General features: G+C 46.2%; 1 protein-coding gene across 2 annotated transcripts in view; it reads right to left on the minus strand.

The window, feature by feature from the left end:
• Positions 1 to 3,775: 3,775 nt before the first annotated feature.
• GPR156 (G protein-coupled receptor 156) overlaps positions 3,776 to 16,139 on the minus strand; it is an 81,344-nt gene continuing 68,980 nt past the window's right edge. For both annotated transcript variants that reach the window (XM_069944766.1, XM_069944767.1), the window contains 2 exons: positions 6,272 to 6,433; positions 3,776 to 5,233 (listed from right to left, as the gene is read on the minus strand). In XM_069944766.1, coding sequence (XP_069800867.1) covers positions 3,890 to 5,233; positions 6,272 to 6,433 — 1,506 coding nt within the window. In that variant the 3' untranslated portion in view covers positions 3,776 to 3,889. The remainder of the gene's footprint in view (positions 5,234 to 6,271; positions 6,434 to 16,139) is intronic.

Consider the following 16,139-nt stretch of genomic DNA (forward strand, 5'->3'; position numbering starts at 1 on the left):
GCAGGATAGCCGCCTCTTGTCTATCAGGCAGAGGATTCCACCCTGACTATACAGAGAGAGGAGGCGGAGTTCACCTGATCACATGACTGTTGTCTGGCCGGGTGTGTCAGAAGTGGGTTGGTGACCGTTCACACTTTGTGCGGTTTTGATGCTTTTTTTTTTCTTTTTCATGTTATGAGGTGATGACCTGTAACCCCACCCGAGGCCGTCAGGTTCACGTCTACTGCGTTCACAGTGAAATCCATTGCAATTCAGAGTACCATTAAAGTCTATGGCACCTCATTCTGGCGGCAGCTTTTCATTCATATAGCGCCATGGCCTGGTTAAACCACTTAGCTGCTGTGATGTTATAAATAATCGTCCAACCTTACCTGACCGTGGTCAGTGGGTGTGCGGCGGGACAGCGCAGTGATTGGCTGAGTGGGAACCCAGAGACTGAAGCAGCAGCGCCCGGAGGTGCGCGGTCAGGTAAGGATAGCCGATTAGTTACGGCGGTTATGGTGCTCTATATTTTCCAGCGGAATGAAACTCGCAGCATAAAAATCCGCTACGTGTGACGTCGCCCTTTCAGTTCTTTCTTTTGCAGTTTTCCCACATAGCCATAAATAATGCGTTTTTTAACCATAATTTGAGCAATTGTGCCACAATTTCAGGAAAATAACCACATATCCTGATTCCATAGATCAGTCAGGAGGAGTCTCATAGGTGGTGATGTCATTGTGTAGTTCACATGAAGTCAGGTGACCCAGGGCAGAGCACGACCCCCTGACACATGAAGCACTGTGATTTTCTGTAGGTCAGGCTGGTGGTCACATGACATTACAGTAATGAAAAGCATGGCTACCGCTGAGGTGGAATGGAACAGATGGAGCTGTATGTCTGACCTTCCTGCTGCCGAGCATCACAGACAATGGCGGGGATGGGTAAGTTTTCTGTCTCTTTCTCTTTATAAACCTAGGGGAATCATGCAGCAATAATATATTGTGGGCACAGTATATTCCGCACACTGTATGATCACTGTAGTGCGGTATTATTATCACAGCTAAGTGTGTGCCTGTCTCCGACCATATATGTGTTTGTATGCTCTACACTTGAAGTGACTGTACCACCAGGCTGAAGCACTGGAGGCGGCCGACCCACCCCCAGTGGGAAGAAACTCCAGCCCCTCCATGACGTGACTCCATTAGAATCAATGGAACCCTATCCTAGAGGGGCTAGGGTGTCCTCCCACTAGGGGTGGGTTGGCCTGCCTCTAGTGCTTCAGCCTGGGCTTGGTGGTACAGTCACTTTAAAGGGGTTATCCAGTGATACAAAAACATGGCCACTTTCCCCCCCTCTCTTGTCTCCAGTTTGGGTGGGGTTTCAAACTCTGTTCCGTTGAAGTAAATGAAGCTTAAAGGGGTTATCCAGCGCTACAAAAACATGGCCACTTTCCTCCTACTGTTGTCTCCAGTTTGGGTGGGGTTTTGAAACTCAGTTCCATTGAAGTAAATGGAGCTCAATTGCAAACCGCACCTGAACTGGAGACAACAGTAGGGGGAAAAGTGGCCATGTTTTTGTAGCGCTGGATAACCCCTTTAACTGCAAACCACACCTGAACTGGAGACGAGAGGGGGAAAAGTGGCCATGTTTTTGTAGCCCTGGATAACCCCTTTAAGCTCCATTTACTTCAGTGACACTGAGTTTCAAACCGCACCCAAACTCGAGACAAGAGTGGTACAAAAGTGGCCATGTTTTTGTAGCACTGGATAACCCCTTTAAAGTGACTGTACCACCAGGCCCAGGCTGAAGCACTAGAGGCGGGCCGACCCACCCCTAGTAGGAGGAAACCCTAGCCCCTCTATGATAGGGTTCCATTTATTCTAATGGAGTCGCTTTATGAAAGAGCTGGGGTTTCTTCCCACTAGGGGTGGGTCGGCCTGCCTCTAGTGCTTCAGCCTGGGCCTGGTGGTACAGTCACTTTAAGTAAAGAGTGGTGGATAGGTTTATGTGGCAGAGCTGTTTTTCTGCAGACTTCAGAGCTGAAATCTCACAGCCTTCCTCACAGGACACATCATTTTAACACCATAGTCTCATCAGTCAGGTAGGAGGAGTTATCAGAGCCCTGCTGCAGGCTCCTGTCACTATGTGGATATTTATTATAGTCTCATCTATGTAGTTTTTGTTGGCTGCACTCTTCACACTGGAAATCCTCATTGTCTGGTCAGGCGGCCATGCTCTTCACACTGGAGATCCTCATTGTCGGGTCAGGCGGCTGCGCTCTTCACACTGGAGATCCTCATTGTCGGGTCAGGCGGCTGCGCTCTTCACACTGGAGATCCTCATTGTCTGGTCAGGCGGCCCTGCTCTTCACACTGGAAATCCTCATTGTCGGGTCAGGCGGCTGCGCTCTTCACACTGGAGATCCTCATTGTCTGGTCAGGCGGCCATGCTCTTCACACTGGAGATCCTTATTGTCTGGTCAGGCGGCCATGCTCTTCACACTGGAGATCCTCATTGTCGGGTTAGACGGCTGCGCTCTTCACACTGGAGATCCTCATTGTCTGGTGACATAGCCGCACTCTTCACGCTGGAGATCTTTACTGTTGGGTCGAGTCGAGTGACTGATCATGATTCTCATGTTCCTGCCAGTGTGGAGAGTGATCACAAGAGAAGGACTCATCTTGTCCTGTATTACACACACTGATACTAATGGACACTGTGTAGTACTTTGTTTTTCCTGTGGTGGTGCACAAGGAAAATTTAACACTTAAAGCGACTCTGTACCCACAATCTGCCACCACTAAACCACTTGTACCATCAGATAACTGCTTTTAATACAACTTTTAAAATGCAGCCCTGTGTCAAACTGGCATGGCCTAGAGTGTCTGTGCCCTAGGCCTGCACCGCCTCTCCGTCCCTCCTCATTATTAGAAATTCCCCTGGGCAGGATTTCTCCTAATCATCACTTGTCTGAAAACTGCACGTGTTGGATCGTTAAGGCCCATGTGTGTTCAGACAAGTGATGATTAGGAGAAATCCTGCCCAGGGGCATTCCAAGGGATGGAGAGGCGGTGCAGAGCTAGGGCACAGACACTCTAAGCCATGCCAGTTTGACACTGGGCTGCAAGTTTGAAAGTTGTTTTTAGGACAATAACTGCATCACCTGCCGAACGGACCCCAGGACAGATTTTGGATTAAAAGCAAGTTGGGGGTGCAGATTGTGGGTACAAAGTCTCTTTAAGGCCATATTAGAAGAGCAGCTGCATGTCCCCTCATATACAGGGAAATGGGCTGCTGATAGCCACACATCAATGGCCCTGCGTATTAGGGCTCTTACTGTGGGGTTTTTCTGCATCCATTAAAAGGGCACTGTCCTTATAATCAACAGGGGATGTTAAATAGTTAGACACGTCTAGACCTCCCAGCCCATTCATCATCACAGGACCGCACTTGTCTCATATTGATTTGGAGTAGATTTCACCATCCACATTCCTGACAGGATGAGCAGGAGAGCCCCGGAATCTGCCCTGCCCTAGTGTGCCCTCCAGGATATAACTATCAATGTAAAGTGTCCAGACATCAGACATCCCCAGTTACTGGATGGTGACCCCAGGGGTTCAGCCCAGCCATGAGAGCCACACACGCTATATTAGTCAGAGCTCCACCCCCTGGATGACATCACTGGTGAGGTAGATGTGGCTCATGTTATAGACCAGGAAGGGTTTTTTTTTTTTAAATCAGTTTTCCAGTGGCGGGGACAGAGCAGACATCACATGTCGGACTGGGGCTCAGTTTTTTAGATCATACACAGAACACACATAAATATCACAATAGACGTCAGTCCATCTGGACACAACCAGGAGGATGCAGTCCGTTTCAGGGGGAGTCAGTGCAGCTTGTGTCGCCATCAAACAAATGTCGGTGTGAGGTCATCCTTAAAGTTTATGACTGGCTGCCCACTGCTGCGGTGAACTGGCCGTCTGCCGCTGTGGTGACCCGGCCGTCTGCCGCTGTGGTGACCCGGCCATCCTTGCAGCTGGTCTGCAACTTCTGTGTCCGTGTTACAGCTGTCACTAGAGTCACATGTAGGAGGTGAACACATATCACAGTAGGGCCTGTGACAGTAACAGAGTGTCTCCTCCGAACTGCTGGAGTCTGACTCTGAGCTGAGGACTGGGGGTCCCGGGTGGGTCCATGGGGTAGTGTGAAAAGATTCCTGTAACGCTTCTGGTTCCTCTGATAATCTGGTTATCCATAAGCCCCCATTCTCTTGGCCACATAAGTCCACGTTCTTCACTGTGACAGATGGATGATTTGCTCCGTCCAAGTCATCTCTCAGGGGGTTCACCCCATGATACCGATCTCTGATCCCGATGAGGCGAGGTGGAGGAAATACAGCTCTGGCGTACTGTGAGGATGGAAGGATGTGGCTGTATCCGTGTCCTCGTCTTCTCCGAGCTATGTAAGGAGACAAGCTGATGCAGACGTTCCTGAACCCTTCAGGTGGCGGTATGGGATCTCGCTGCATGCTGTGGCTGGAACGTCTTTGCCTCCGAGGAGACCCCTGACCACATCCCGACAGAGTCTCCACACTCAGCTCCCTCAGGATTTCCTGGAGCTTTTCGGTGCTAACATAGTTCACTTTCCTGGACAGCTGCTCCCACGCCTCGGGGAGCCCATCTGCTGATCTCTCTATTGACTCCTTAGGAGATTTGGCACCGTCGTTTGCAAAGCTGACGCTTCTAGAGATGGCGGCCACTTCATGGTCTTGTTTTTGTTCTGGGAAAGGAAGGATGACTTCTTGAATGTTATCACTTTCCTTAGCTGGGGGCTTCGCATCTTCATCCAGTCCTTCCTCAGCAGTGCGGACCACCATACTTTGGTTCGTGTCCCCATCTGGATCCTCAGTGGTGGGTAATCTGTTCTCAGCATTAATGGTGGAGGGTCTCTGGCTTTGGGGATTAGCGGCAAAGGGTCTCCTACTCTCAGGATTGGCGGTGGAGGGTCTTTGACTCTCAAGATTAAAGGTGGAGGGTCTGCAGCACTGGGGTTTGGCAGTGAAGGGTCTCTGGCTCTCAGCACCAGCAGTGGTCTCATCTGTAGGGACCCTCAGCTGGTTGATGGTCAGGGTGGAGGCAGAGATGGCAGACACTTGGGTGATCTCCACGCTGCACTCGGACTTCAGCAGCTCCACCAGCTTCTCCTTGGCGTTGGTCACCTGCTCCTGGAGACTTTCGATCACCGCATTTTTCTGTTATATAAAACAAAAACAGATAAAGGCGTTACCATCAGAAGGATTCATTACTGGGGATGTATGTGAGTCAGGCTCCATTACCATGTCATGTAATGGTCAGCAATTTACTAATACCGAGGATGGGAGCATGATGGGGGGCCACAGGTTGGGGATGACATTAGTGCAGCCAACAGCTTCCCCCCCCCCCCCCATACACATGCATGCACAGCTCAACCAATCATACATGTTTTCTAACTGGATAGAGGTGGAGGGGATGCTTCTAGACACCCCTGATGGCAGCTTAAGACCCCCAAAAGCAAAAGGTTGGACATATTGAAAGCCAACATCCCTCCCCTTGACATCTGCTGTTTGTTCGGAGTGAAGGTCGGGTTTTTATGCAGGTAATAAATATAGAGAATCATGAGGTTTGACCACATGTCTCTTAAAGTAAAGGAGTGGGGGCTCAAACTGGTGAAGCCCCTCACTCCATTGACTCAAGTAGACTCCGTACAATAGTCAGGGGCCGTGCTCAGCTGGAAAATGAATGGCGTGGAGGCCGAGCATGTCTGCTGCTACAGGGGTCCCCCGTTCTTATGATCAGTGGGGGTCTCTGTGGTAAGACCCCCCACTCCTCTGCTTGTTATCAGGTATCCTGTTGATAATTGATCCTGGTTAATCCTCATGTATATAGGGCTCTATCAACCATTTTCCCTGACATGTATAGAGCTGGGTGATTATTTAGAGGCAGATCATTCCCCTCCCAGGATGTCTGGTGTATGGCTTCTTATAGATGGAGGTGGTTTATGTATGTGTCACCAGAAGAGGGTCTATCCTTTATATATGGACCCTCTCCCCAGCCTATTCTAGTGCGTGAGTCTACAGCTGAGCATTGATCTATTGCTCCCTTTGGTGCAGATGTCTGGGGGGTGGGTTATGGATCCGGCCGGGTGCTTAGTATCTGGCAGCAGCTCCTCTCCCTGTATAGATGATGCGGCTCAGCGTGATGCTCAGGCCATGTCTGCAGATCAATGACTGTGCAGCATCTGTGGGATTTACCTCAGTCAGCAGACGCCTCATGGAGGTGTTCTCCCCCAGCAGGTGGTAGATTTGCTCCTCGCTGTACATGGATTTCATGCTCTTGCTCGGACTGTTGAAATACTTGGCCATCTGCGTGTTGGTCTGGCTAGGCTCGTCCTCAAACTGCTTCCACTGCAAAACCTGAATAGTGGATATAGAAGACAATGGGCATCACATACTGTATCCAGACACATGGTGCCCCCTATCTGAGGGAATCCCACTCTCCTGAATGGTGGATATAGAAGACAATGGGCATCACATACTGTACTCAGACACATGGTGCCCCCTATCTGAGAGAATCCCACTCTCCTGAATGGTGGATATAGAAGACAATGGGCATCACATACTGTACTCAGACACATGGTGCCCCCTATCTGAGAGAATCCCACTCTCCTGAATGGTGGATATAGACAGCGGCCATCACATACTGTATCCAGACACATGGTGCCCCCTATCAGAAAGAATTCCACTCTCCTGAATGGTGGATATAGAAGACAACGGGCATCACATCCTGTACCCAGACACATGGTGCCCCCTATCTGAGGGAATCCCACTCTCCTGAATGGTGGATATAGACAGCGGCCATCACATACTGTATCCAGACACATGGTGCCCCCTATCTGAGGGAATCCCACTCTCCTGAATGGTGGATATAGACAGCGGCCATCACATACTGTATCCAGACACATGGTGCCCCCTATCTGAGGGAATCCCACTCTCCTGAATGGTGGATATAGACAGCGGCCATCACATACTGTATACAGACACATGGTGCCCCCTATCTGAGGGAATCCCACTCTCCTGAATGGTGGATATAGACAGCGGCCATCATATACTGTATTCAGACACATGGTGCCCCCTATCAGAAAGAATCCCACTCTCCTGAATGGTGGATATAGACAGCGGCCATCACATACTGTACCCAGACACATGGTGCCCCCTATCTGAGGGAATCCCACTCTCCTGAATGGTGGATATAGAAGACAACGGGCATCACATACTGTACCCAGACACATGGTGCCCCCTATCTGTAGGAATCCCACTCTCCTGAATGGTGGATATAGACAGCGGCCATCACATACTGTATTCAGACACATGGTGCCCCCTATCTGAGGGAATCCCACTCTCCTGAATGGTGGATATAGACAGCGGCCATCACATACTGTATCCAGACACATGGTGCCCCCTATTTGAGAGAATCCCACTCTCCTGAATGGTGGATATAGAAGACAGCGGCCATCACATACTGTATTCAGACACATGGTGCCCCCTATCAGAAAGAATCCCACTCTCCTGAATGGTGGAAACAGACAGCGGCCATCACATACTGTATCCAGACACATGGTGCCCCCTATCTGTAGGAATCCCACTCTCCTGAATGGTGGATATAGACAGCGGCCATCACATACTGTATACAGACACATGGTGCCCCCTATCTGTAGGAATCCCACTCTCCTGAATGGTGGATATAGAAGACAGCGGCCATCACATACTGTATACAGACACATGGTGCCCCCTATCTGAGGGAATCCCACTCTCCTGAATGGTGGATATAGAAGACAGCGGCCATCACATACTGTACCCAGACACATGGTACCCCCTATCTGTAGGAATCCCACTCTCCTGAATGGTGGATATAGAAGACAGCGGCCATCACATACTGTACCCAGACACATGGTGCCCCCTATCTGAGGGAATCCCACTCTCCTGAATGGTGAATATAGACAGCAGCCATCACATACTGTATCCAGACACATGGTACCCCCTATCTGAGGGAATCCCACTCTCCTGAATGGTGGATATAGAAGACAACGGGCATCACATACTGTACCCAGACACATGGTGCCCCCTATCTGAGGGAATCCCACTCTCCTGAATGGTGGATATAGACAGCGGCCATCACATACTGTATCCAGACACATGGTGCCCCCTATCTGAGGGAATCCCACTCTCCTGAATGGTGGATATAGACAGCGGCCATCACATACTGTATCCAGACACATGGTGCCCCCTATCTGAGGGAATCCCACTCTCCTGAATGGTGGATATAGACAGCGGCCATCACATACTGTATTCAGACACATGGTGCCCCCTATCAGAAAGAATCCCACTCTCCTGAATGGTGGATATAGACAGCGGCCATCACATACTGTATTCAGACACATGGTACCCCCTATCTGAGGGAATCCCACTCTCCTGAATGGTGGATATAGAAGACAATGGGCATCACATACTGTATCCAGACACATGGTGCCCCCTATCTGAGGGAATCCCACTCTCCTGAATGGTGGATATAGAAGACAACGGGCATCACATACTGTACCCAGACACATGGTGCCCCCTATCTGAGAGAATCTCACTCTCCTGAATGGTGGATATAGAAGACAGCGGCCATCACATACTGTATCCAGACACATGGTGCCCCCTATCAGAAAGAATCCCACTCTCCTGAATGGTGGATATAGAAGACAACGGGCATCACATACTGTACCCAGACACATGGTGCCCCCTATCTGAGAGAATCCCACTCTCCTGAATGGTGGATATAGACAGCGGCCATCACATACTGTATCCAGACACATGGTGCCCCCTATCTGAGGGAATCCCACTCTCCTGAATGGTGGATATAGAAGACAACGGGCATCACATACTGTACCCAGACACATGGTGCCCCCTATCTGAGAGAATCCCACTCTCCTGAATGGTGGACATGACATGTGCCTCTTAATGCTCCAGTTGCCCTTCGGGGTCTGGTATTGTTTCCCTTTTCCTTCTATTACTAATAGACTAATACCCTATGATGTAGTTTGTGCTGACCTCTAGAGAGAGGGGTCCGGCACGACTAGTAGTTCTAGGCCCCTGAGCAGCTACATGGTGGGTCTCTAGTATGTCTGCCCTGGTATCCATTGGGTCACATAGATTATATAGGGACAGTAACCTCTTCCAGCAAATGGGCACAAACTAATCTCCACAGGATGACATGGATGCAGGAGGGATCTGCGACATGCTGCGGGGGTCAGGCTGCGCTCTGTTAGGGTATGTACACACTACGGAACCCAGGCCAATCACCCGCAGCTCACGGACCTTCGCATGTCTGCCCGTGCCCTAGACTCCATTCTATGGTCAGGCAGATTCCGCCGTCCAAACAAAGAATGAACGGGTTCCGTAGTGTGCACATAGCCAAACAGACGGTCAAGACTGAGATGACATTGTAGTGTCAGTGCTAGACTATACTGGGGCTACAGTCAGTGTGACCACAGCGTATAGACCCATAGAGGATTTATGCAGCTCTCGGCGGGAGTCCCATAAGGATATATGCAGCTCTCGGCTTTCTGCGGGGGTCCCATACAGGATATATGCAGCTCTCGGCTATCTGCGGGGGTCCCATACAGGATATATGCAGCTCTCGGCTATCCGCGGGGGTAACCTTACAGGATATATGCAGCTCTCGGCTATCCGCGGGGGTAACCTTACAGGATATATGCAGCTCTCGGCTATCTGCTGGGGTAACCTTACAGGATATATGCAGCTCTCGGCTATCTGCGGGGGTCCCATACAGGATATATGCAGCTCTCGGCTATCTGCGGGGGTCCCATACAGGATATCTGCAGCTCTCGGCTATCTGCGGGGGTAACCTTACAGGATATATGCAGCTCTCGGCTATCTGCGGGGGGAACCTTACAGGATATATGCAGCTCTCGGCTATCTGCGGGTGTAACCTTACAGGATATATGCAGCTCTCGGCTATCTGCGGGGGTCCCATACAGGATATATGCAGCTCTCGGCTATCTGCGGGGGTCCCATACAGGATATCTGCAGCTCTCGGCTATCTGCGGGGGTAACCTTACAGGATATATGCAGCTCTCGACTATCTGCGGGGGTCCCATACAGGATATATGCAGCTCTCAGCGGGGGTCCCATACAGGATATATGCAGCTCTTGGCTATCTGCAGGGGTCCCATACAGCAGTGATTTTCAACCAGTGTGCCACATGTGACACATGGTCGGGTGTGCCGCAGGGAAAGTCCCCCAAACTATGGTGCCCCTGCATATCGCCCCACTGCTGCTGTCCGCCTCACCTACTGGCCGCCTGTAGCGCCCGGACGTGCTCCTCCTATTCAATCAGCGGAGACCAGGGGCGTGGTGTGCTGCGGCGGGCCATGATGCACACATCCAATCAACGTGTGCGCTACGGCCCGCCCATACAGGTCCCATACAGGATATATGCAGCTCTCGGCTATCTGCTGGGGTCCCATACAGGATATATGCAGCTCTCGGCTATCTGCTGGGGTCCTATACAGGATATATGCAGCTCTCGGCTATCTGTGGGGGTCCCATACAGGATATATGCAGCTCTCGGCTATCTGTGGGGGTCCCATACAGGATATATGCAGCTCTCGGCTATCTGTGGGGGTCACATACAGGATATATGCAGCTCTCGGCTATCTGTGGGGGTCTCATACAGGATATATGCAGCTCTCGGCTATCTGCGGGGGTCCCATACAGGATATATGCAGCTCTCGGCTATCTGCGGGGGTCTCATACAGGATATATGCAGCTCTCGGCTATCTGCGGGGGTCCCATACAGGATATATGCAGCTCTCGGCTATCTGTGGGGGTCCCATACAGGATATATGCAGCTCTCGGCTATCTGCGGGGGGTAACCTTACAGGATATATGCAGCTCTCGGCTATCTGGGGGGGTAACCTTACAGGATATATGCAGCTCTCGGCTATCTGGGGGGGTCCCATACAGGATATATGCAGCTCTCGGCTATCTGCGGGGGTCTCATACAGGATATATGCAGCTCTCGGCTATCTGCGGGGGGTAACCTTACAGGATATATGCAGCTCTCGGCTATCTGCGGGGGTCCTATACAGGATATATGCAGCTCTCGGCTATCTGTGGGGGTCCCATACAGGATATATGCAGCTCTCGGCTATCTGTGGGGGTCTCATACAGGATATATGCAGCTCTCGGCTATCTGGGGGGGTCCCATACAGGATATATGCAGCTCACTGTTATAAGTGGTCCATGACCAGACTACAGACTCCACACTTCTTATAGTGGCCATTCCGGGTATTACAGCACAGCCAGCTCCACACTTCTTATAGTGGCCATGCTGGGTATTACATCACAGTCAGCTCCACACTTCTTATAGTGGCCATGTCTGGTATTACAGCACAATCAGCTCCACACTTCTTATAGTGGCCAGGCTGGGTATTACAGCACAGTCAGCTCCACACTTCTTATAGTGGCCAGGCTGGGTATTACAGCACAATCAGCTCCACACTTCTTATAGTGGCCAGGCTGGGTATTACAGCACAGTCAGCTCCACACTTCTTATAGTGGCCATGCTGGGTATTAACATCCCACCTTCCCTGAGTGTCCCCTTTATATAATTGTTTTCTTCCATTGGATATTGCAGATCAGCTCTATTGAAGTCAATGGGACCGAGCTGCAATACTGGGGACAGGGGTGATGCTGCTAATAGTAAGACACCATGATTTTTTTTTAAAGCTGTAGACTTCCTGTAGAGCCATCCTCAATGTAATGTCAGTGTGTAGGGCTTCCCGTACAGGTACATGTATTATGTGATAGATGAGCGAATATTCTCCTCCGTATAAGATGCTGCTGTTGATATCCGTGCCGCCGCCCAGTACATCCTAGGATGATCTGCATCCAGGGAGGCGTTCTGCTGCCCCCTGCTGGAAGTATATGCCACAGGATACTACTTTTCTCTTGCTACTGGTAGATAGCTATGGAGATTTTTTCCATTGACTAGAATGCAGTACTGACAGGTTACTATAGGATATCACAGTGTTTCCAAACTAAGAACAGCAGAGACGTATCCAATAGAGGAACGGATACTTCATTGTTTTGCCCAACCCTTACTGATATTAAACTATGTACAAGGAGGCAGGGGAGCTGGCATCAGTAAGAACACATACAGTGTAACCAGGAGAAGAGATGTACACAACAGTGACTATAGGACTGAATATATAGGTATACTAACACCTGCAAGCCGAATACTAATCTGGCTATAGCTCCTCAACACTGCCCCTTTATACAGGAATATAACTGCTATAATACTGCTCCTATATACAGGGATATAACTACTATAATACTGCTCCTATATACAGGAATATAACTACTATAATACTGCCCCCTATATAGGCTAGACGAAGCGGGAAAGTTAGCCCGCGAAACGGCCGTCGCCACGGTGCACAGCACCTCTGGACCTGTCTCCCCCTGCCCTGAGCTTATCTGCAAGATGACATCGTATCAATAAATCATCATAACTGCATCAACCCGGTGAGTGCCGCTGGTCTTTACTTCCTCAATGGCTTGTGCTGATATAAATACTATAATACTGCTCCTATATACAGGAATATAACTACTATAATACTGCTCCTATATACAGGAATATAACTACTATAATACTACTCCTATATACAGGAATATAACTACTATAATACCGCCCCCTATATACAGGAATATAACTACTATAATACTACTATAATACTGCTCCTATATACAGGAATATATCTACTATAATACTGCTCCTATATACAGGAATATATCTACTATAATACTGCTCCTATATACAAGAATATAACTACTATAATACTGCTCCTATATACAGGAATATAACTACTATAATACCGCCCCCTATATACAGGAATATACTACTATAATACTGCTCCTATATACAAGAATATAACTACTATAATACTGCTCCTATATATAGGAATATAACTACTATAATATTGCTCCTATATACAGGAATATAACTACTATAATACTGCTCCTATATACAGGAATATAACTACTATAATACTGCTCCTATATACAAGAATATAACTACTATAATACTGCTATATACAGGGATATAACTACTATAATACTGCTCTGATATACAGGAATATAACTACTATAATACTGCTCCTATATACAGGAATATATCTACTATAATACTGCTCCTATATACAAGAATATAACTACTATAATACTGCTCCCTATATACAGGAATATAACTACTATAATACTGCTCCCTATATACAGGGATATAACTACTATAATGCTGCTCCTATATACAGGAATATAACTACTATAATACTGCTCCTATATACAGGGATATAACTACTATAATACTCCTCCAATATACAGGGATATAACTACTATAATACTGCTCCTATAAACAGGGATATAACTACTATAATACTGCTCTGATATACAGGAATATAACTACTATAATACTGCTCCTATATACAGGAATATATCTACTATAATACTGCTCCTATATACAAGAATATAACTACTATAATACTGCTCCCTATATACAGGGATATAACTACTATAATACTGCTCCTATATACAGGGATATAACTACTATAATACTGCTCCTATATACAGGAATATAACTACTATAATATTGCCCACTATATACAAGAATATAACTACTATAATACTGCTCCCTATATACAGGAATATAACTGCTATAATACTGCTCCTATATACAGGGATATAACTACTATAATACTGCCCCCTATATACAGGGATATAACTACTATAATACTGCTCCTATATACAGGAATATAACTACTATAATACTGCTCCTATATACAAGAATATAACTACTATAATACTGCTCCTATATACAGGAATATAACTACTATAATACTGCTCCTATATACAAGAATATAACTACTATAATACTGCTCCTATATACAGGAATATAACTACTATAATACTGCTCCTATATACAAGAATATAACTACTATCATGCTGCTCCTATATACAGGAATATAACTACTATAATACTGCTCCTATATACAGGAATATAACTACTATAATACTGCTCCTATATACAGGAATATACTACTATAATACTGCTCCTATATACAGAAATATAACTACTATAATACTGCTCCTATATACAGGAATATAACTACTATAATACTGCTCCTATATACAGGGATATAACTACTATAATACTGCTCCTATATACAGGAATATAACTACTATAATACTGCTCCTATATACAGGAATATAACTACTATAATACTGCTCCTATATACAGGAATATAACTACTATAATACTGCTCCTATATACAGGAATATAACTACTATAATACTCCAGAAAAAGAAAATCCAATTAAGGATCAAATAATGCAGGACAATCACAAGTAAATATTATCAAAAACCTTTATTTAGATAGTTCATATTTGATAAAATTCATTAAAAATGAAGGGAGTGAAGCAGAACCAAACAGATGGAGTAGGTGAGTGGGACTTTTTGGAATACAGGCATCCTCCATTGCCCATAATCATCTAATATCTATTGGTGATTTCACTGTGCATGTGATACTTACTTAGTATCTTTATTATTCCCCAGGGCTCTGCCTGAGTATATACCTTTCATTGATTGTTGTTTGCATCATTGTGTGCGCCATCTAGTGGAGGCTGTCTGTATTTCTGTAACTTTACATACTTTTATTAGCATGTGCAATATATGATCCTATAAAGTATATTTATATGTCCCCTCACTGTTTGTATGTCCATCTGTTTGGTTCTGCTTCACTCCCTTCATTTTTAATGAATTTTATCAAATATGAACTATCTAAATAAAGGTTTTTGATAATATTTACTTGTGATTGTCCTGCATTTTTTGATCCTTAATTGGATTTTCTTTTTCTGTGGTGTTGAAGTTGTTGGTGCATTTAGGACTAGTTACTTTGGGCATTTTTTCATTTGTTTGTATTACTATAATACTGCTCCTATATACAGGGATATAACTACTATAATGCGGTTCAGGGAAGAAAAAGAGCGCTGCACCTCACACCTATGGCTGATACTAGTGCCGCTAGCCTAAATAAAAAACACATCAGAATTTTGTGTATGAATTGATCAAGCCATACTGCCCCATGTACCTCGTGCCGGTATCTGATACACATGGGTCCCTACACTGAGTCCACACCGTGCCAGTCAGTGGCCACCAACCCCGCAGAGCGCTGCACCTCACACCTATGGCTGATACTAGTGCCCCTAGGCTAAATAAAAAACACTACTATAATACTGCTCCTATATACAGGAACATAACTGCTATAATACTGCTCCTATATACAGGGATATAACTACTATAATACTGCCCCCTATATACAGGAATATAACTACTATAATACTGCTCCTATATATAGGAATATAACTACTATAATACTGCTCCTATATACAAAAATATAACTACTATAATACTGCTCCTATATACAGGGATATAACTACTATAATACTGCCCCCTATATACAAGAATATAACTACTATAATACTGCTCCCTATATACAAGAATATAACTCCTATAATACTACTCCCTATATACAGGGATATAACTACTATAATACTGCTCCTATATACAAGAATATAACTACTATAATACTGCTCCTATATACAGGGATATAACTACTATAATACTACTCCCTATATACAGGAATATAACTACTATAATACTACTCCCTATATACAGGAATATAACTACTATAATACTGCTCCTATATATAGGAATATAACTACTATAGTACTGCTCCTATATACAGGAATATAACTATTATAGTACTGCTCCTATATACAGGAATATAACTACTATAATACTGCTCCTATACACAAGAATATAACTACTATAATACTACTCCTATATACAGGAATATAATTACTATAATACGGCTCCCTATATACAGGGATATAACTACTATAATACCGCCCCTATATACAGGAATATAACTACTATAATACTGCTCCTAAATACAGGAATATAACTACTATAATACTGCTCCTATATACAGGAATATAACTAC

The sequence above is a fragment of the Dendropsophus ebraccatus genome, chromosome 11 (assembly GCF_027789765.1).
Source record: "Dendropsophus ebraccatus isolate aDenEbr1 chromosome 11, aDenEbr1.pat, whole genome shotgun sequence".
NCBI lineage: Eukaryota > Metazoa > Chordata > Amphibia > Anura > Hylidae > Dendropsophus > Dendropsophus ebraccatus.